General features: G+C 38.7%; 1 protein-coding gene across 1 annotated transcript in view; it reads left to right on the top strand.

Moving 5' to 3' along the window:
• NUDT14 (nudix hydrolase 14) overlaps positions 1-22,943 on the top strand; it is a 43,815-nt gene extending 20,872 nt beyond the window's left edge. Inside the window, 5 exon segments of the mRNA XM_015865677.3 lie at positions 1,962-2,005; positions 12,918-12,982; positions 16,339-16,576; positions 22,553-22,784; positions 22,786-22,943. Coding sequence (XP_015721163.2) covers positions 1,962-2,005; positions 12,918-12,982; positions 16,339-16,576; positions 22,553-22,784; positions 22,786-22,809 — 603 coding nt within the window. The 3' untranslated portion in view covers positions 22,810-22,943.
• Positions 22,944-23,246: the final 303 nt, after the last annotated feature.

Here is a 23,246-nt window from a genome sequence, read left to right as displayed (position 1 = left end):
ATTCAGATCTCATGGTTAAGGCTCATTCTCCAGGGCTTAATTTTCTTCAGCTGTATGAAACCTTTCCCTTAGTACTCCAAAGCAATCAGATTCTATAATAAATGATGGGAAGAGGAAAAAGCTAGGAGGATTTTTGCTGGGATTGTACCATAGGAATTAATATTGCAGGACTGAGCATAAGTTAATCTAGGGTAGCCGTGATGTCTGTCTTCTCCATCAGTTAGACACCCATATTTTTGTCAAGGGAGGGAGAAACTACAACAGGAGAATGGATGGCCATGTATCTTACCTTTGGTGACAGCAGGAGGTTGAAGGTGGTGAACCTGTATGAAGGTACATACAGAAGGTGTTATCTCTATTTCTCAGTTTCTCAAATCACTCACGTCAAGCAGCAAATTGCACTTCAGTTGGCAAGCAAGAAAAAATACCCCACGTTCATTCATCTTATATGTTGAAATAAATCTCCATGAGGATTGAGCAGAACTTATGCTTGTAATGCCCTAAGTTATCTTATTACACAGCACCGGCCTGTGCTTTTAAGTTGCAAATACGTGTTGTGTCATAGTCTTTTCAGAGTTGTTGTTCTGTCTGTCACCAGGTGAACAGATTGGATATACTCAGTCTGATGGCCAAGGGTTTTAGTATTCCAGTTCACACTGAGAATTTGCTATCCTTACTTCTCTTTCAACATTGCTGCATTTAAGCAGTGGCGTGGCTTCTTTTCTGATGCATACATTTGATTCCTTTCAATGCTACAGAAGTTATGCAGAGGCATTGATTGTAGACTAGAGTTTCTCTTGAGGTGGACAACTGCTTATAATTAGAGCTGTGGGAATGAAGGAAAACCCGGCTAGCAAGCAAACCGTCACTCTCCCAAAAAGCTTGGTAAACTCATAAAGCTCAGGAGCTTAATCTCTGAACCAGAGTGCTTGTTATCTAATCCCCACCAGCTGTTGTGTACTTGGTAGTCATGACATCTGTAATAGAGCTGAAGAGCCTTTCTATATTGGTTGGCACCTTTACTAACCAACTGAACTTGTTTCTACTCTCATTGCTCGCATTTACCTGCTTTAAATCATTAACCGGTTGCTTAGGGTTTGATCATCTGTTTAAGTATACGTTATAACAGAGAGCTTTTGCTGCTCTTCACATGAAGGATGTTTTAGGTTTGTATGTCTTCAGCTGGTCTGGTTTTTGCTATGCTGATATCAAAAAGGTATCAACTGAATGAATTTCCTTGAGTCCCATTCTGATCCAATAATACAGACTTAAAGCTGACCTAGGAGGGAAGTCTTTGGAGTTGTACAGCTGAAAAATATTGCCACGTGTCTAATAGACTTAAAATAGGTACCAAACTATATACATGTATCTGTTAACTAGTATGTATGGACTGGCATATATTATTACAGAACACAGAATATGTGTGCAAGTAAGTGTGTACATGGTCACTATAGAAAAGTGACTGTTTTCAGGCGTTACTTTCATCTTTGCCGTGGTAGATGTAATTCATTTTTATACAGCAGAAGACAAGATAACTTGCAAGTGGTAAACAGTGGCTGGGAAGCTACCCAAAGATCACTTCTTGTAGGATATAAGGTTAGAGAAATAACTCTGCAAACATATTCAGTGGTTGTATCAAAGGGAAAAACAGTTATTGTTTTAGTTTGGTTTTGTCAGTGTATGTCATAACGCTGGAAAGCAGAACCCAAAGTATGAAACATCACTTAGGTGGGCTTCAACCTTCTTAGCCTGGATTCCAAATTAGTTCAGCTGGTGGTAAATGCTGAGCTGTGCTGGAAAGATAAACTGTCAAAATCCAGAATAAGGATCCCATCAGTAAAATCATCTCTACAGAGTTTGTAAAAAGATACCTGTGAAATTTTTGCTCAATTTCATTATAATCAGTTTTCACTTGGAATGCATTTTACTGACACGTTTATTATTTATTTTTTTTCCCCTAGAATGGTGCTAAGAAGTTTTGGGACTTTATGAGGACACATGACAGGTAATAGATAGTGTAACATTACTTCCTTTTTTCTTTAAGTTGTATTTCATGCTATATTCTTCCAATGGTCAAACCTTAATGTTTGAAATATCCCTTTTTTCCTCCAGCTGCCTTTTCAATTCTAACTTCCTATGTAATGCAGATGCTTCTCCATTGCTTTAAACAGAATTAGCAGAAAGTTTAAAGTCTCCACATGGTTTATGTCTTCCAGTGTGATTTACCTGTGCCTGACTTGTCAGATATTAGAGTTTTTGTACTAATTTTGTAATAATGTATTGCATGTGATGTAACGATGGAATGGAAGATGAAATTAAAAGCTTGAATTGTATGAAATCCTCTTCCTTGAGTGTGGAAATATTGACTGAGGAAAAGACTGTGCTCCCATACAATTATATGTATATACATATACACGGTGTATATATATATGGAGTTGTGTTATTCATGAAGATAGATGATATAGACTTGAGTATCTGAGCATATTCCCTCACCTGTGAAAATACAAGCCCATGCATTGTACTAATGGGAAGGCTGTTAAAAAACAATCTTAAGTTGTGGTCATAGTGTTTGATTCTGTCACTGGCAATTACTTGAAATAAGACATAGATTCTGTTTCATGTTTAATCGTACCCTAATGTTGTGCTAACATTTTTATTTTCACCATGTCCATCACTGTCGTGTTGTGATGTTTCAAGCAAAGCACAATAGCTTTGCAAATATTTGAAACTTTTCAGACCATTCATTCTGTACCACAAAATGCTCTTCTAAGCACACAGAAAGAAATGGATGGCCTTGGGTTTTATTCTGCCTTTCGATTTTATTTCTCCTATTAAAAAAGAAATTAACTCCTGACTGTAAAGATCAATTCATGCCAAATAATAACAATTAGAATATGTATGAGAGAGACTCGGTCTCAGACTTACTTAATAATAAAGTATTTGACTTTTTACGTTGTATAAATATATGATCTAGTCACTGAAAATTCAAGTATTGGAAAATAAAAAAATAAAAAGCAAAAGTAACAACTTTTCCTTAGAAAAAGCCTTTCTGAGTTTATTCATGTAAAAATGTAGTAAAGCACTTACTGCAAAAGTAGCTGAAACAGTCAGAGTCATCTTGAGAGATGTATTCTTCCTGTGCATGAGGTAAGTAAATTCATTTGTGTTTTCTTATTGTTTTTGTCAGAATCCTCTCAGACCTTACAGTGAATGTATTTTGTGTGTAGGTTCTTGGGATGGATATTTGCATCACTTTCCTGATAGGGACCTTTCAGTATAAAGATTATGAACATAAGGCTTCCAGGATGTCTATGAAAATATTAAATTGATGAACATTTATAAAAGCCTGTACTGCTTGAGGTTAAGAACAGACAAGGGAGTGATATTTCATTACTGAACTTTACACTTGCTTTTGGAATTTGCCTGGAAGACTGTTCTGTCTTTGCACTCTGTCTATCCATATGGGCATGTGCTGGGATTTATGATCACAGATACAAAGGCTGAAACGATAATTGATTGCTGGAAATTTAATATATGCCTTGTACTTTCAAGCGAGTGAATCCAGCTTCAAGTCACAGTGCTAAGAAGGGCATGACTTCCAGAGGAATAATTTGTCATTACTTTTGTTTTAACTTCTCACTGTGTGATAACGTGTGAGCATATGCAACTAACTGAGTGGGGTAAATATTAAAGGATTGTTTTTCCATGAACTTCTTGAGAATGGTATTTCTGAAGGACTTTTGTGAACATTTTTAAAATAGTTGAGTACATAACTGTATAAAAGGGCTACAGACACATGTCACGCCAGTCATCTCTGGCCACATAACATTTGTTAGCTTCAGATGTACAACAGCTGCCATCCAAACTTATTAGTGATCACTGTTGAACTGCAGAATGCCTAATGCTCTTACACAAGTAGATTCATGGCAACTTTTGAAATCCAAGGTAATAACGTGAACTTTCTGCATAGGAAATCCATGCTTTTACATAATCTCTCTTTGTGAATGGAAAGTCAGTTATTATCAAATGGATTAATCAAGAATTCCTTGTCAGGTTTTGATAAACTGTGTTTGACTGTATCTTTGTAAGATAGCTGTGATGCTACTTGTAAGGAAAAGTCATTTCCATATGCTCTAGGCATGTGTAGGGGAATATATATTTAGAGAGCCCTTGCAAGTTTAAGGATCTTAATGAAGGATGAGTTATTGAAGGAGGATTCCATGATCCACATGCTGTTGATCACGGTTTCCCAGGGCATAAAATCAGGAAATGATGGTCTCATTCAGTAAGACTGTAGGAATTGCCCGTATTTAAGACACCTTTTTTAAAAGTACTTTTTTTTTTTTCTTTCTGAAAATACTGTAATACCATTAAGTGCTCCATTAAATAAATAAATAAGCCTGTTTGTCTACATTGAACTACAGACTGGAATGCCAGATCTGCAAAATGTACATATAAGGGCATTATAATTTTACATACAATTGATACGTGCCGTATGACAGTAAACTGAGAGTTTGAGCTCTGGGCTCCTCTGGGACCTCAGTGTTTTTTCTTGTTTTGGATGAGGTCAGCGTAAGCCAATATTCAGTAGATTTTTATCAGAATATGTATTTGATACAGGAAAACGTTTAGCGAGAGAGTTGGAGTTATTTCCGTATAAATCTATCCTTTCCAACTGTTGAGATGAACAGCTGATTAAATTTAACAAAGAGGAAAACATGAGGGCTGCAGCAGTCATTTCTCTTGCCTTAGGTGTGAGTCACCTATTGGAAAAATCTTAAATATCTATCAGGCTCAACACAGTCCTCATTTATACATACAGAAGCTGGTGTAACACTTGTGCAAGCTGAAATGGTGCATTTTTACTTGATTTTCCTTTTATTTCCCCTTCTTTCTTAGTTTGTGCAGATCTGAATTTGAACCCATAGATATTTAGTTTGTAATTTATGCTGAACAATTCATGCTTGCTCTCAATCCCATTGCACATTTTAAAGAGTTAGGTTTGGTTATTTCCCCCCAAAAAGTTATTACTAGTCACACAGTCAACCGTTACCAAGGCAGACTTTCAAAAACAATATTGTTAAAAACTAAGTTGCATCGTAGGAGCTTCAGGTTGGGTATTAGGAAAGATTTATTCTCAGTGGTCTGTCACTGGCACAGGCTGCCCAGGGAGGTGGTGGAGTCACCATCCCTGGAGGTGTTCAAGGACTGTGGAGATGTGGCACTGAGTGATGGTGGGCATGGTGGGATGGGTTGGCACTTGGACTAGATTATCTGTTCCAGCCTTAATGATTCTATAGAAAATCAGCTGAGTGTTGCTTTATCAGACAAATCTAAGTGCAGGGTCTTTCAGAAGTACTTAGCAGTTGGTGTTGGCGGTCTTTAGGGTGTAGAGTTGTTTTTTGTTGTTGTTTTTTAAGATCACAGGTATTCAAAAGGAATCTCTTGATTGGGAGTTCATTTCACTTCTGCACGTTTACAGTGATATTCTGTCAGGAACAGAAATGGACCGAGTATTACAAAATAATCATTGATGTCTGTAACAAAAATCTCTTCTCTAAAACCAGACTCACTCTGGTTATATTCCCCCGCATCCTAATTTTGCTATATTTAGTACAGTAAGAGCCTGAAATGTAATACTTCAGTTTTACATTCATCTACTCTATAAAGCAATAGACTTGGTTCGTTTCAGGTTTCAGCAGCTCCCCTTAAACGGATTCAAGGCTTTTAAAAGACACAATTCGGGAACAGATGAAGGTCAGTGTGGAGTCATGTGCTTGCTTTTGTGCTCAGAGTAGTAATGTTCAGGAGCAGGAATCTTTTAGTAATTGACAAGTAGTAGAACAGTTTTTAGATGGGGTATAAAGCAAAATTATGGTTACTTCTCTATTTAGAACTATCAACATGTCGCTGTGAAGTACACTGCATTTCAAAGGAAAAAGAAAATAGAGGAGATTGAGCTGCATTGTTAGGTGGTTCCTCCTTAACCCTCTCAATGTCATGTGACAAGAAAAATGCACTGGGACCCAAAAGCTTATAACAAAGGTCCAATGCACATGCACAGTTGTACTTTGATTGACTACATAAACATGTCACAGTGTCACAGGAATAGCTCCTGACAAACATTCTGCAAGGAAAAAAACTTTGCCTTCCTTTCTCATCCCTCCAAAAAAAAAGAGGGGAGAGGGAAATAATATTGCTGCCTTATGAGATTGGCTTCTTTGAAGGTAAGAGATCATTTCTCATTTCTTATTTGAAGTGTTTGCTTAGTGAGGAGGCTGCAGACTGGATGTACTGCAGAGATAGGTAACAAGTAGAGCTTCCCATCAGTTGTAGGTAAAAGGGAACAGAGGAAATCTGTTTGTTCTCCCCCAGGTTCTGGAGACCCACAGAATGCTTGGCACTGCAGCATGGGAGGAGAAAGGTGTTATTGGGTGGGTACCCACAGCCCCACTGTCTGCCCCATGGGTACAGCCTGGGTTGCTGGAGCCAGAGGCAGCCGGCCGCTGTTCTGGACCTCTGGAGATATGGTGGAAGTCACGTGCCCTGAGCATGTTATAGGAGCAGATTAAATTCCTTCTCCTGTTTCATATGCCGGATCGGTTGGGCTTTATGGAAATTTAATCCCACATGTATTTTTCTGGTTTATGTCCTGGTGTATTATAAGATGCCGTGAAATTTAACTCAGATGCTTCCTTTGCACGAGAATTATCACAGTAGCTTTAGAATGGGTAAAACACAGCCTTTTAGCATCTTTACAGCTTAAGAAAAAGTTGGTCTTTCTTGGGTGGCATGTGGCTCTTGTGTGCAGTGATACGTTCTTGTGCTGTAAACCTCCTCTGTCTTTGTAACATCTCCATGGTGTCAGTGCTGTAGAGTTCTCATCATTATCTTCAAAGATAGTAGAGGAGATGAGAAACCAGATGTAGTTCAACAAAGAACAGAAATGATGAAAAGTTTAGGGAAATAATAGCTGAGAGAAAAAGTAATGATGGCTGGGCATGTTTGTGCAGAGGATGATGCAACCGAAGAGAAAAATTAACTGCTTATCAGGAAAATGGAAAGGAATGTTAGAAAGAGAACCGGAACCATTTCATTTCATCAGTAACCAGTGACAGAATGATGAAGGAATGGCCCTGTACAGAAAAAAAATCAGATTTGAAATGATAAAAACCTTTTTGGACCTGGTATCTGTTTATCAAGGATGCTATCAGGATAAAGGTATGACGATGCAAAAGTAAACTCATTTCATGCTGTAAAGTTATCAGAGAAAAAAGCAAAATCAGAAGCCAGATTTTTCAGTTCTGATTTCACCTTTTTAAATGTTTGCCATTAAATCACCATCTAGCTTATAAACTCTACCAAGTAGGGTAAAATGGCGATAAAATACTTATTCAGGGCATTGATTCTTTGGAAAATTACATGAGTAAATAAAAATATTTAAATGTAACCACATACAAAAGAGTTTTTGGATGATTATTCAGACGTTACTAAACAGAGGTCCTTGGTGGCCAAATTAGAGACATCTAGTTTTTACAGATTCAGGAATTTCTCTTTGAAGTGTTTTTCAGTAGTATGCAAAAGAAGTGGTAAAATGTGAATTCTCTGTTTCTCACTCGTAGTGGTGAGACCAACATCTATCCCTGAGAGTGTTGCTATTCACTTCATATTTGATTTTTAATAGGTATGAAGTGAAGTTGCTGGTTTATCTCTTTCTAGCTTGGGCAGAACACTTGACATTGTTATTCTGTGTGCTGTCCTCAAATCTCAGATTGTTTAAAAGCTTTGACTTTTGCCTTTTTGGAATGAAGTCATACCTCTGCCTTTTAGATAGATCGTTTAGTGGTCTTATTAGGTGATAACATTTATAAACAGTGGTTGCACAAATAATTGAGAATTGGAACAAAAGCCCATCAGACTCTGACTTATTCTATGCTTCATGCCCACAAAGATTTATTTAATTAACCAAGATAGAATAAAACCTGAATTTATTTATTAAAATATTTTGTTGAAAGAATCCCATTGAGATGCAGTGTTTCATTTCCATGGGTATCCTGGGATACAGGCCAAGATATGACTCTTGAAGAATGTTATTGAGAGCAATGTGCTTTGATGTCTCATTTATTTTGCAGTTGAATTTACTTTCTATTTTTTCCTTTGTTAGATGGAAACAGCCTGCTGGGAGGATTGTTTATTCCAAACAAGTTGTCCTGCACCTTAATCTTTGCCTGGGTACTAATTGCTACTTTACAATTAGATAGTTTTAGAAGCGCACGTATATGGAATTGTTAGCACTTCTTAAGTCATTCTTCTGCTAGTCTGATGATTAATCAGACATACATGTCCTGCTTTATGGTGCCATGAACAACTTCCTGCTGCACTTCAGTTTACCGAAACCTGCCTTCCTTTTTTTTCTTTTCACTGTAACATTAATTTTCTTAAGCACGAGCATCTTGCTGCTTTAATCCTGGTTTCACTTAGTAATAAATATTTGAATTGTATTGGAGAAAGCATTCACATTTTATCTGAATACAGAAGTCTTCTAGACATCTCTAATTATCTTCTGCCAAATCCACTTTATCTGTGATTAGTATGAAAGGGTGAATGTTTTTGTCAGGAGCTTATAGCCTTGCTTTTGTAATAGGCTGCATTTTAAGTAGCCAGTTGGATTGGTGTTGGCCTTTGAAAAATGTAAAATGCTTTGAAGGAAGACTTAAATAGACCAATAAAGATTGTGCGAGCACACACGTTTAATCTCAGGACTCTCTGCATTATAGTTCAAGCTCTGGGAAACTGAAGGAATTGCGCTGGAGAATAATCAAAGGGTACAGCTTTATTACTTGTCTGTTCTGAAAATGGGCTGTTTCCTCTGGCTTAAGACACTGGGTGCTCTAGATTCTCTGATAAAAGAAAGAAGACAGCACTTTAGATACTATATATTGTAAATTTTCAGGGATGTGCAGCTGTGAAGTGGATGGCTCATCTGATTACAGAAGTAACACAGGATGTAGGCAAATCTTTCTCCTGGTCCCTCAAAATAACTCTGAAATAACCTGAGATGACAAAGGCCTCCCTGAAGGATGAATCCTCCCTTATAATTATTTTTGTTTGAAATCATAAATTACACAGAAAGTGATGGGAAAGATCAGTTTGTCAACGTTGTATTCAGAAAACTTAATCCACGTAACGTTAAGAACAAAATTTACGCATTAAACAATGTTGTCACATCTAGGTGGTAATTTTTTTTACTACCTTTCTTTCTTGAATGACTCACGATTCTTCCTATTTGCTCCCTTATGAGGCCATATAAGGAAGAAGTGCTACGTGTATCATATTCACACACTGTCCAGCTGAGAGGAATACATATCTTTCTAAATACTTCTGTGATTGCACATTACATTGATTTTCTTCTAATTGTATCAAGGGAATCTGAAATACCAAATATGCTGATAGTCAAGGGTAGGCATGGATTAAATCAGTTCTTTTTATTCCTGCATGACATTCTTATATTTCTTTTTTTGTGACTTTTATTTTCATTGTCCATTCTGTTTTCATTGTCTTTTAGAATGTCAGTTGAATTAGCATAGATTCCTATAGTGTTGTGAGTGTTTGGCTTCTTTATCTTTTCCTTTTTCCCATTAATCAAATAGCATTATTTCCTGGAGTCTCCACTATGGAATATCATCCATACGCACTCGCCATGTTACCCACCAGCACAAGAAGCGTCCTGAGTTCCTCTTGGGATGATTAAAGAAGGGTCAATTTCTTTGCCCTTATTACCCCATCAATTACTTAGCATACTGTAGTATTAGCACAAGATTATCTTTTAAAAAGCCTCATCTCCAGCCTTGAGAGTCTCATTTCATTCAGAGAAACACAAGAGAATCTTTTCTTTGCTATTATTTAACTGGGGTTTATTTATGCATTTACTTGTTTTGTAAAGCATTTGTAAAGTAGGCGATAAAGGCACATGTAAGAATAATGAAAGGCTGAATGAATCTTTGTTTATTGTTCTAAAAGTTGGTCTCATGAAAAGCAATTAGGGAGTGTTAGCAGTTGCTTGTGGATTAGCAGTAGTCCAGGTCAACAACTGACAAACCATCGAGGTAGAAATTGCAGAGCCAATGATTACAAGCTGAAATTCTTTTCTCTATCAATGTCTGCTGTGCTGAAATGCCATAAAGCATCATTACTGTAAGCTCAATAAATACAGAGCTGTACTAAGCCCATGGAAGGATGAACCTGGAGGAGTTGTTTAGGTTAGTGGCATGCCACAGAGGCATTTCCTATCTTCTTGTAAGGGGTATTTTGAGATATAAAGGGAGTATGTAGGTGGATATCACACTTCTAATGGTAGAAGAGGAATTGGTCACTCCAGAAGTAATGCCTCCTATTTCTTTCCATGGCAAATACAGTAGATACAAGGAGCATGATAACACTATTTGCTAGAGCAAATGCTCAGCTACAAAACACTATTTTTCAGCAGTCACCACTGTTAGATATGCATTTTTGCCTGTGATGAACAGAAGCTGTGCTCGTAAATACCTGTATTGGTGGAGGTCCCACTGTTGCTATTACGAGTGCTGAGACGCAGCACCCACTGCCTCACCGTGTTCACATCCACTGTTTGGTCTCCATAAGCATTCAGCGAGCATTGGTGAATGTCATTGGGTGCCATTCTTTCTGCACAGAGGAATTCAGTTCATCTTTGCTCCTTCACACCTCCATGTCAGACATCAATCTGTCAGGCTGCCTCTCTGCTGCCATCTGTCACATGTCAACAAAATGGAATGGAATATTGGTGGGAAGGTTCATCCTCTGCTGCCACGCCACCAACATCCATCTCTGATGTTGTGGACTGATGTAATAGAATAGGAAGCATTACTTTTGGAGCAGCCCATGCGCTCTCTTAATCTTGCAGGCCAGACCTAATGACTGAAACTTATTGCTGTGTTAGGGTAATCAATGAAAGCAGTGGTTGTGGGGATCTTCAGTTTATCTTGCTATAACTTTCTGCCATACTCAGGTAACCATCCTGAATACCTCAAGTGGCTTCTCTTAAGTTACACACGTAGTAACCAGTGGAAATATTTCATGTTTTATTGTTTCTTGTGGAATAAAGAACACATTTATAGAGTGACACTCATCTTAAAGTATTTAATGTTGAACTTTCGCCTCTGTGGCTCTTCAGCTGACAAGAAATATTAGAACTTGTATATTGCAGTTTGTTAAAAAATGTAAATTTATGTTCAGAATTGTTTGTCAGCCTCTCAGAAAATTGAAAGTAATTAAATAGGAAGTTCTACAGATTTGTGCCATCTCTGTACCCTCTCATCTCAAGATGGTGTGAGAAGCAGACAATTGTAATAACTTGCTGCTACTCCTTTCCAGCTTAATTTGATCTCGTTCCTTAATTCTGACAGATTGTTTTTAATTTCCCCATCTGTTCCATAAAAATCTCAAGTGATTGACTCTTAAGGAAAAAAAGTAATGTCTAATAGCTGAGCCACTTTTAATGAGTTGGTATGATTTATTTAATGAGACACGCTGAAGAAAGAAAGCCAAAGGAAAAAATTGGCTTAGGGTGGTGGGAGTGAAGAAAGGCAAAGTTCAACTGCATCTTTCAGAAGTCCCTGCTTCTCCCTTGCCCCTTAGCTCTGGGTTGATGCTTTCTTTGCTTTCAGGCGATGTGCTCTGTCTTGCAATTACAGTCAAATATATACATATTCAGCAGAAGTAATACCTTTTTGCTCAGTATTTGCTTCCAGAGGCTCCAAAGTCTAAAACCATTGCTTAAAAACCGCCTACAAATGGCATTTCACCATTGATGTGCAGTTCGAATCTTTAAGAATAACAAGAGTGAATGTAAATGATCACATCTGGACTTCCCTCTTCTGTTTTGCTCTTTAAATATCGTTATAATAACAATAATATTTAATAGAATTCTTAATAATCATTAAATAGCAGTTACTCTGTCAGCAACATACTTGGTAATTAAATCAAATAATGAAAATAAATACACAGCTCTTTTACAGGGAAAATTGAAATTTTGATTAAATGCTGCATATCTGCCGTTGTTAGTATAATCCTGTGTAGAATTCATGGAATAATGGATTAATTTTCCAATTGCATATGGTGGGACATTACCAACGAGGGAGTGCTGCTATGGTAAGAAGCAGAACATACATCGTTCTACAGGTTTTGGTGGGCTACCAATTTTTTTTTTAACTAGTAAAATGTAGGAGTAATTTGACTGGAGATCAGAGCAGGGAGGATCAATTCTCCACGCTTTCTGGGCATCTCAGAATCAGTTTCCATGCAACAAGGATTTCAAACAGCCAGGAGGACAGGGGGAAGGTTAGAATCTGACTTTTGAACCACAGAATGTTGTAGTGGTTAAAAGCACTGCACATTTAAGTCTGGACAAAGTTGGAGTTGGGTGGTGTCTTTTTTTAAGGTCCAGCTGAGCAAATGGCCGCAGGTCAGAGATGTTCTGTGCTTATACAGAAGAAGTCTGTTTTAAGATAGGGCTGTATCGTGCTTAAAAAGTAGGTTATTCTAATATGGGCCTTATAGGAGGGAATAAAACGGTCTTGTTTTTATGGAATTATTGACTCGTTGCTATCAAATAGATGTGTCACTAGATTGGGTCTTTTTGTTGTTGGGAGGAAGGAATCGATTGCTAGATTGCTTTATCTGCACGACAGAAGGCAAAAGTGACTTAATTTGAGCTTTGGGAACGTGACCCATTATGTATGCCTCTTGATGGACCTTGGTCAAGGATCTTGTTGCATTGTGGTTTAATAATTCTTCAGTGTATTTATGTAGCTAAAATGAAATTCACAAGATGTAAGTTTAACAGTGCTGAGCGTATCCTTCATAAAGCATTGATCTTGTGTTTTTTATCTTCTCCCTAGCGTGTCAATCCTGATCTTCAATACTTCTCGGCAGTGCTTTGTAGTGGTGAAGCAGTTCCGCCCAGGTAATCCTCTTTTTTTAGATTTACTTTTGCTCTCTAGCGAAGCAAGCTTTTAAGGGTTTAGCAGTTAAAAGTTGGTACATCTGTGGTGATAAAATCTTTGTTCTATATTCCGTTCTTTGTGCGGTAGCCCACCCTTTTCAGCAAGTTGGAATTTCTAACCAAGGAAATTTCCATTGCAGATGAAACGAATGATGAGGGCAGCCTCACACCCTGCTTTTGGGATAGACATTGTCCTCTTCTGCGTGGCATTTCAAACAGCTCTACGATGCTTGTGCAATGAGTTACCTTTATTTGAAGCTGATTCTTGACCTATCTAGCTGGCAGCTTTAGTTCAGAATTGCAACGGCCCTTGTTATTTTTATGCAAAGCAGTATTTACTTTTTGGAAGTTAAAAATGAAATGCATATTGTCTGCATCTGAAATTAAAAAATCCACAAGATATTTCACTGACTGTTGCTAAGAAACCATTTCAAGATTGTTTGTGATAGACTTCATTGGAAACTTTCTGGGGTGGTATCACGCTGTCCTTACTTACCAGCAGTGATTGACAGGCTCAGTTTTGTGCAGCACTGTTATAATAATAGTGTTTATTTCTCATGGAGCACTATATTGATTATTATAAGGAGTTTGTTTATCTGTTTGTTAGTAATTCGGTGCCTTTTATTTGTCAGCTGAGTGAAATCACTCATGTAGTGGTTGCTCTCTTTGAGGCAGTCTTAAGCAGAAGCTGGCATATATATATGTGCTTAATGATGTCCATTGTATCATCTCCACGGGGATGCCAAACCTGGCCTTGGGGGACAGGGGTCAGTCCAATACAGTCCCTGTAGCAGCTCACTCAATGCAACCATGTCCCTCTGTTACTCGCAACACCGCAATTTTATTTCCATCAGCTGGTTGCTGTCTGCATTGGTGCCTGTTTCTCAGAGCAGAAATTAAAGCAAAGGCTTCTCATTGCCTCTCTCAGGATCCCACGGAAGATGATAATACATCTTTCTTCTTGCAAGCAAACAGCTGCAGCTCAGGCAGCAGGCTCGTCCCCTGCATGTGTGCTGGATGACATATGTGCTTGCCTTGCCTTGGGGTGTGGTGTGCTGATCAGGTTTTCCCATTTAAGTCCGTGCTGTTTCTGAAGGCAGTTGTCCATCTTTGTACATACATCCCCACCGCGTTCCCTTATGTAGCACCAGCAGAGGTCTGATGTGGCTGCAAACAGATCATTTTGCAACCTACTGTAGGGAACCTGCTTTAGCAGGGGGTTGGATTTGGTGACACACATAGGTCCCTTTCAACACATAAAATTCTGTGAATTTGAGGGTTAAGCAACTAATCTGAGAGATGGAGGATGGAGGAAGCTTCGTGGTGGTAATGAAGTGGCTGTTTCTGATCAAAGTAATGTAAACCATCAGAAGATGGGGGAGCAATAGGACATGGCAACAGTGAGAGAGTGACTGCTGGAAGAGGAACTCTGAATTCTAGTTTCTGCTCTCTGAACTCTCCATGCCTCTGCAGTGAGGAAGAGGAATATCTCAAGCTTCCATCCAGAGAGTGCACCCAAACTAATAAATCACAGGCTGATGTTTTATCTGTTACCTTAGGACCTTGGGTGTATCACTTGTGCAGTCAGTTCTCCAACTTCAAGAGAGGTCTGAGGGACTCTGGTCCCTGGTACTGAGGCACTTTGATGTTCTAGGCTTTGCTTCTGTCTGAGAGAGAAATTCAGTCTGAACCTTTCCAAACCTGGTGGTAACGAGTCCATGCTTGATTGAACACTGATTTTTGGACTCTTTAAAGAAACGACTAGTACAGATTGTTTTCTTCCTTATTGACAGAGAAAAGCTGCTAGTGTGCTTGTGAGTTGGCACATCGCAGGGTTTTTCTCTGAGGAGGACTGCTGGATTGGGTCCTTCTAGGAAAGTAACTTTGATCTACACGGAGCCCAGTTGTGCTGGGGGAGAAGGAGGATGGCAGGTGCCTGCTGGAATGACAGAAGGGGCTTCAGGGATTCAGCAGCCTTACAACAGAGAGTTACTGTAATCACAGTTTCATATTTCCATTCCCACACTCTTACCTATATCCTGGTTCGGTGCCTAAGTCCTTTATTGGAATGTATGCTTTGCTCCATTTTAGATGTACTGATAAAGGTATGTCCATACTGACAAAGCAACACAATCTCAGAAGTATTGGGTTCATTTCAGAGAGATCCTGGAGGTAGTTGTCATTTATGGTAATTCATAGCTTTTAAAAGTTTTCGTATTAACAACTGTATGCACACTTTTTTTTCCCTCCTCCTTACTGTGTTTTAAGCTCTATTTGTTCCTATTGACTTAAAAAATGAAGGCTTCCTTTCCTTAAATGTTTATATCTCAAAGGTCTAAATGTACTTAATACAAACAGCTTTGGGCATCTTGAGTTCTGAATGAAGATAAATTTGGGGCACACTTCTGCACCTCATGTTTCTATCCAGAGCAACCTGGACAACACTCACAAAGTGCTGATCTCTTATACAACCCTTCTGAGTTGCCACAAGAAGCCTGAAGGAACTTTAGGCACCAATTTCTTGGGTTTAGAAAGTGCTTAAGAAATCATCGCTGTGGTGCCATTAGTGATAGTGATCTGCAGTCATCAACAATGATTTTTTGTGTTTACCAACAGTTTTCACTCAGGCAAAACTTCAGTTGACATCGGTGAGAGGTTTTGCTGAAACGAGGACTAAAATCTGGCACTTTCTTTAGGAGTGCATTACAGCGGCAGCTGTTTGTAGATTAATTCAAGAAGTCTTTTTCCAACTCCGCACAGGAATCTGTGCAAGGAACTATATGTTCAAAAGGGGATTTATGTGGTGTTTTTTTTTTTTCAAACAAACATACATGCTTTTCATACCCTTTCTAAATAACAGCTGAGTTGACAGGCTGAAAGACTCATCGTTGTGCACATGGTAGGTTATTCGCAACCCAACTTTAATGCAGAATAACTGTGGAGTTTAAATTAAATCCTGATAGCCACATTGCTTAACGAAGGGAAGCTGTTAGGAGCTTCTGGGCTGTGTAGACTTCTTGGACGAGCTGGCTTCCTTTTTAATGTGCATGGCCTCATCCCAAAGGCACAAATAGAGCTCAAAGAATAAATTTACAGAGGTAGGAGGAGATCCTTTGCCCTCTAAAGTTGTATTTTCTCTGCATCATAATTTTAATAGCTAGCGCAGGCAGATACTTGCTGCTTTCACGTGCTCTCATGATAATAACTTTCTGCCCCAAATTTGTGTTCTCTATTTATTTTTTCCTTTGAATATGAATAAACTCAAAGAACCCTCTTGATTCTTTCCCTTATGTGTTTGTTTGTTTGTTTCTTTTAAGCTGTTTACATGTGCGAAGTAGAAAGGCAACATCCTGAGCTTTTCCAGAACCAGGACAAGGAGAGTTTCTCCCGCCTGGAGGATCCTCTACCTGCAGCGGTAGGAGTGACTTATGAACTCTGTGCTGGCATCGTAGACAAGCCACATCTTTCTTTAGAAGAAATTGCCTGTGAGGAGATCTTAGAAGAGTGTGGCTATCGTGTTCCTGTTACAAACCTAAGGAAGATCACTTCTTACAGGTAAACAGCAGCAAGTAAAGCACCATGTTTTCTTGCGTCATACATTTCTGAAGTAGCTTGAATGTGAATTAATGCTCCCTGTTCCTGTATTTAAGCTGTGTGTTGGAGCTGTTAATGAGAGCAGTTTGTTACAGTGCTTTACTGGGTCGGTCTTTTTCCACTTCTGAATCTTACTGTTCGGATACAAGCTGCACACAGTGGGCTCTGATTTTTTCTTCATATGATTTTGCGGAAGCTTAAGAACTTTTGCCATTATATTTAGGGCAAAATTAATGCTTCTTTGAATGTAATGGTAATCAATGTCATCTATGAAGAGTTTGATGATTTAATGGTGGAGACTATTCAACGACTATTGAAATAGATTCTAATATGTAAGAAGAAACTCATATTTAAGAAGAAAAATACAAAATGTGAGTTGTTTCAGGAAAAATAAGAGGAAAAACTCAGGAGAAGTTCTGCACACTGCTCTAATCCCATCGTATCCTTCCCAGCTTTTCGTATCCTAAATGTACGGATGTTTGTATTTTATAGACAACGCTGCAGGTTTTTTCTTTTCTTCCTTTTGCTTGACATCTCCATTGAACCAGGCCTTGTCGTTGGTTTTTAATTTGGGAATTGAATACAAATCCACAGCTGTCAATCCTGGCAAATGTTATTTCCTGCTGGATTAAGAAGCAGTGCTTCTGTTGAGGGGAGGGGTTGAATCACAGGAGCTGCCTCCTACAAGTCCTTGACACTAAACCAAGGCGTGTTGTGCTGGAAGAAACGGTGCCTTCCAGACTTATGAGAAAAAAACTGTCCGGCTGCATTTCCTATGTAGGGTTACACTGGTGGGCTGTACCATGCAGATATATACACTTGCATACACACCCACAAAGTAGGAAGAGTAGGGAATAATTTCTGTAGTTGTCAGTGTAATACTTTGGCTCAGTAGCAATTCTCATGCCATTTAAATGGCATATATATTTGGTTGTTAAATGCCCTTTTCTTTTACATGTTGTTGCTGCGAGGTTTTTCTGTTTGTTTTTAATTGCAGTCTGATTTGCAAAGGGAGGATACAATGGGAGTTTTCTGTGTTGAGACTCAGCAAAGGATGCTTACTTACTATGTAATCCCCCAGTCTTGCTTTGTGTATGTGGACACAGCTTTCTGCCCATGGAAATCCATGCTAAAGTCAGAAGCTCCTGCATAGTTCTGACTTTCTCAGCTTCATATAAAAGGCTGAAGCATCAAAGATGATATTTTTACAGTTTCTTTGTTCAATTTGCTAAGTTGTGTATTAAAATTTGATTCTAAATGTTACAGTCTTGCTGTAAGCAATGTCCTGTTACTCTTCCTTTAGCCAGGCTGGTGTATCTCTTTGATCCTTGAGCATCTGATGTAAAGACAAGAAATAATTGGTCCCTCTAGGCTCTGCTAAGGACCTTATTTTTCTGTAATAGCTATAATATGTATTAGAATTTCAGGGCTTTTTCTAAGTGTAATGTGTTTTTCCAAATGTTTTATGCTGCTTTGTGCTGTAACCGTCGATATAAAGAGATTAACATAAAGTGTTACATGAATGTACATGCATGCCATTAATAGTTATGTCATGCAATTCTTTTATTATTTGTCATCCCAACGATCCGTGTAATAGTTGCTGTATATTATTAATTGATCCATTGCAGCAGTTCAGAGAGAAGCCTTGACAAATGGAATCGGAAGGAATTTTGGGAGGATCTCCTGTTCCAAAGAACAGGCTCAGCTGGATTTATGTCATTTCTAACAATCATGCATCTGTGCTTTCTCTAAAATGACATCATTTCATTGCCTTTCCAAGCATTCTGTCCAAAGTGTCCTTACTATAAGCAAGGTTTTCCTGATATCTGGTCTCATTTTCCTGTTCTTCATTTCCAGGCTGTGATTTATTACCCTCTTCCCAGCAGACATGACATACATCTGCACCTTCTGTGTATCTGCTTGAACATGTCTCCTCTTCATTTTATTTTTGCCTATGCAAAGCTATCTTAGTTCATTTTACCTTTCTCTCCAGACAGCAGTTTCTCAATGCCTGATCATTCTTTCTGCTGTCCTCTGCCTTCTTCCCATCCAATCTGCATCTTTCTTAAGTGGAACCTGAAGTAGAGCACAGTATTTGAAGATGAAAGTCATGAAAGGGATGTGGACATTGTGTGGTGAGAACTCAGAGTAGGGGTTTGAAGTGGAATAGAAGTAGCTTCATTTCACCATTACAGCAAGTTTGTTTTCTGTTGATGTGGGTGTTTCTGTGAATGTTTTGACACCTAGTATTGTGTTGAGTTCTAGGCAGAGTATGGCCTCAGTCAAACATGGCATGGATGCAATGGGTGTAAAGGGACCATTTTGACCAGCAGTGAAATGAAGATCATACAGCAGCAGTGGGATTGTAAACTGGGGCTTCTTGAAAACTGTTGTCAGTGAAACTGCTAATTTGTGAGATTTCTTCCCGCTTTGTTTTCCTAAATGCAAGATTTCAAAGGGGGAACGAGCCTTTCTCATATATTAGATGGAACTTTTCTTTCTGTCATTGAATCCCAGCAGCTTTCAGTTTGAATCCCATGTAGAATTAAGCTTTTAATTAGTTCCATAAGCTGAGATACTATCTTCCTTGAGGCTTGTTTCTTTACAAGACTGGTGCAAAGAAATGTTTTGTTGTTACTAAATATGTTGTCATTAATATTGTCGTTGCATCTTCTAATATTTTCTTCTGGTTCTTGAAATGTTTGGTTGTCTTGAAGAATATTTATAAGCTTCAGTAATATGTCATCCCAGCAGGAGAAAAGCTACTTAGAGCTTCTCATTCAACTTCTTTCCCCTTTATTCCACCCTCAGTTTCTCTCAGCTTGGGGAGAATATAAATTGGGTCCAATAGGTCCTGCAGGTTCTCAGCCCTCTAAAATGCTCAGATGGATTAGTTTAAGGGCTTACCTGTATTAATAATGGTACTCGCTTTAATCTTTCTACATTTGAAACTTTTCCAAAAGTCTACAACAAAGAAGAGTATTCATAGAATTCATATTGGATGTTCCAATTGCTGTGCCATGGTTATTAGTCACTGTGCAGCGAGGTAAAAATGGTTTGTATTCACAGGTTATTATGTAGAAAGAGTAACAGCCTTGAAAATGTTGGAGTGCGTTATAATTAGAAAGATCACCTGCTAGTACACCTGGTTGGGATGGCATATTGCAATATAATTTTATGTTAATTACTTCTCTGCTTTTCTCCTGCACCTGCTGCTTATAAAGTCAGAATTGTGCCACGGTCTTAAGAAGCGACAATAGGAGCTGCATGTTGCTGTTCATCAGTGTACATGTTGTGTGCCTAAGTAGATCCTGATTTCAGCATGGAGAACAGAGATTTCTGTCATTTATTTGTAAACATGAGTTACGTATTCATCATGTACCCAAATTCTGCACCCAGGTTACTGGAAAAGTTCATATTGCTTTTAGAGATTACACATTAACTACACCAGATAAAACAAAATGTATAGATTTCTGTGCTAATAGGAACAGATGAGTGTTGTTTCTTCATCTAATTATATTATTAAATACTAAAATATGAGTTAGGTATTAATTACCATCTATCAGAAATCTGAGTTTAGCTAGGAAGTTAATTAGTTGATAGTAAGTTAGTTAATAAATCAATCTCAAGTTATTTATTCCTCACGTTTCAACAGAGGAGCACAGTATCAAATGCTGGCTGTGTTCTCACAGGTGCTTGTCTGTTCCTTTAAATTAAAATACTGGATGGAAAAATGGATTTGAGTAGAGGAGTTCCACTTCGTGAGCTCGCCTTCAGGTGCTGTGTATCTCCTCATACATTTGATAGAAGGGAAGAGCTAAAGAAAGGCTTTGTGAGCCATGTTGAGCTAATTGAAGTAACTGTAAACTCAGAATCTCCTTCTGAGAAACAGACCAGGGAACCATAGCTGTGTTTTGTATAGATGATTTGCATTTGTCCCACATTGGTAAATGAGAGTCATGCACCATGTAGACACATCAAAATCCAACTGGAACACTGAGCTAGGTCAAGCCAGGCGTAATAGGTCTGGGTCAGTATGAGCCATGCCATGCCTGGTCTGAGCAGCTCAGGGCTAAACCTACAGAGTGAAGCTGAAGCTTGAAGGGCCAATGCTGTGAGTTCAGACCCTGCTTGCCCTCCCCCAAAACTGCATCTCTCTTGTGTTGGGAGGGGAGACACCTTTGTCAGGGGGGTGGTTTTCCCATCACTGGCAGTTCGGGTGTGCTGACCCCTGTGATTTTCACAGATGCAAAGCTAATGAATGTAGTTGTAATCTGTTAATAGGTAACTCATTTTAGACCAAAAGCATTTTATTTGTAGTGTGAAATAGTACAGAAAGGAAAAATATACATCGCAGACTCGGGATAGAGAAAGAAGACAGCAGAAAAGGGAGTATAACCACACATAAAGGCACTCTGAACTTCCTTAAACAAAGTACTCAGAAAATAACTGTGGGAAAGCATAAGAATTTTCTAGTAGCAGGTAAACCTGAGAGCACACCAACAGCAAAATTGTAGCCTCTGTAGCAGTCACTTGCCTTCTGCCTTTCCCCTTTTTTCCTCCTCCTGCCCCCAAGTCAGTGAAATGTGTACACATTTTCCAAGGTATATGCTAAAGCACTTTATTACTTCATCCAGGTGGAGGCTTGGGTTGGCTTCAAAGCAATACTCGAGAATGTTTAATTGAGTAAAGGGCATTCCACATAGCTCCATGAAAAAATGATCAAGTGATAAAGTGAGAGCATTTAGAGAAAGAAATAGTAAATAAAAAAAGGATTCTTACATTGTCATTGTTAGTTACTATTAATTGTCCAAACAAGATAACTATCAATGTTCTTAGAAAACTGAGATAACTAATGGATCCGTGCTACAGGGGGTCAGTCATGTCAGGTTAACTCAGAGTGGACCAGTGATTGAGTAGGTGTGGATATGCACTCTAAGGTCATAATACTGCTACAGATCTTGGAATCCTTCATGTGTATAATAAAACAGAGGCTAATTTTTCAGCTTTCCCTAAGGCCTGATTCATGGCTTCAGTGAACCCTGGATCTAGCTTCAATCTGAAAAGTCACTTGTAATCATATGAAATGACGAAGTTGCAATTACAATGTGAATTTTTTCTTGGTAGGACTAAATGAGTGGATTATGTACTAATCCCTTATTTAAAAATATCTAAATGAAATAGTCTCAGGGAAATAGAGGATTAACAAATAAGAAGTATAATGCACAGCAAGTGGTCTAGCTGAAGAAAGATGATATAATCTAAAATATCCTCAACTAAATCCACTGTAACAAATTTAGTGGGAAGACTGAATTACTTCAGATACGTGTGGGCTTAGAGCGGTCCATTTGGGTCAAGGCTAAAGTTCAGGAAGGATAGAGAAAGACTTCCAAGCTGCTCTTCTATTGCACTTCTCCAGTCCATGAGCAGAGAACTCCAGCTGTGAGTGGACCTAATCTTCTTAGAGTAAAATATCTAAATATTTGTGTAAAAACAAGTAAGCAAATGTAGCGTAACAGCATACAGATACACTGAGGAGCTTCACTCTGCTGTTTGTAGATCTCTGTGGGTCACGGTGCAGTTCTGTTCTTACCAAGATTAATTGAAAGAAGTTCTGTTGACTTCGGTATATGTAGAACAACTGTTCACCAATTAAGAAAATGGGTTTTACTTTATCTTCCCTCACACTAACATTTCCCCAAAGTCACAGAATATGTTTGAGGACGGAACTGTTTAACATGCAACTGTATTCAAAACTGATAATATTTTGACGTGAAAGTCGTGTTCAATTTCCATATTAACAAATTGCTTTTGAAAGCTCTAAATGACATTAGCAGGGAGTCAGGACGTGTTTTGGCATTGCTTAGGGACCCAAGTTAAGGATTCAGGTTTCTAGATACTGCTTCTTGTCTAAAAGCTTCCTCTGCTTTTTTCCAGGTCTGGAGTAGGTGTGACAGGTTCCAGGCAGACGTTGTTCTATGCAGAAGTAACAGACCAGATGAGAACGAGTGAAGGAGGTGGCCAACCCGAGGAAGGAGAGCTGATTGAAGTTGTAGAAATACCTTTAGAAGACTCCATGAAGTTTGCCTATGATGAGACTTTTCCAAAGACGATGGGTGTCATCTTCAGCTTCACGTGGTTCCAAAATAACATAGCACCCCAGCTACCAAAAAAATAATATCAAAGCACCCTGATTTCAAGAGAAAATCTGCTGGTTCTGTGGGCCCAGAAAACTGCAAGTCTGCCTGCCTTCGTTAACTCACCTTGCTACAGTTTTCAAATCATTCTCAGTATAAATTTGTGATTAAAATCTGAAGTAAAATCTGAAGTAATCCATCGTTAGCAAAAATCTGATGAGCTGCACCGGCGCCAGTATTTGTCTCTGGGAGTCAAGTTTTAATTCTCAGTTGAGGAAATGTGCCTGGTTCTCCTTTTTCATGGCACTGCACTACCACTGTTTTGAAGAGATGCTCAGGGATGCAGTGCAGCTGCTATGCCAGCCTGTTGCTGTTGGCTGAACATACTGGCAGCTGTGTATTCACTGGAGCACTCAGAGCTGTTTGTCCTAATATTTTGGGGAAGGCCCCACAGCTTCGCAGTGACAGATATCCTAACTATGTTGAGTTCTGCA

This window comes from Coturnix japonica, chromosome 5 (genome assembly GCF_054131305.1).
Source record: "Coturnix japonica strain WE chromosome 5, WE-NBRP24, whole genome shotgun sequence".
Taxonomy (NCBI): Eukaryota; Metazoa; Chordata; class Aves; order Galliformes; family Phasianidae; genus Coturnix; species Coturnix japonica.
Note: the sequence above shows the minus strand (reverse complement) of the source record. Positions and strands in the feature narration are given on the sequence as shown.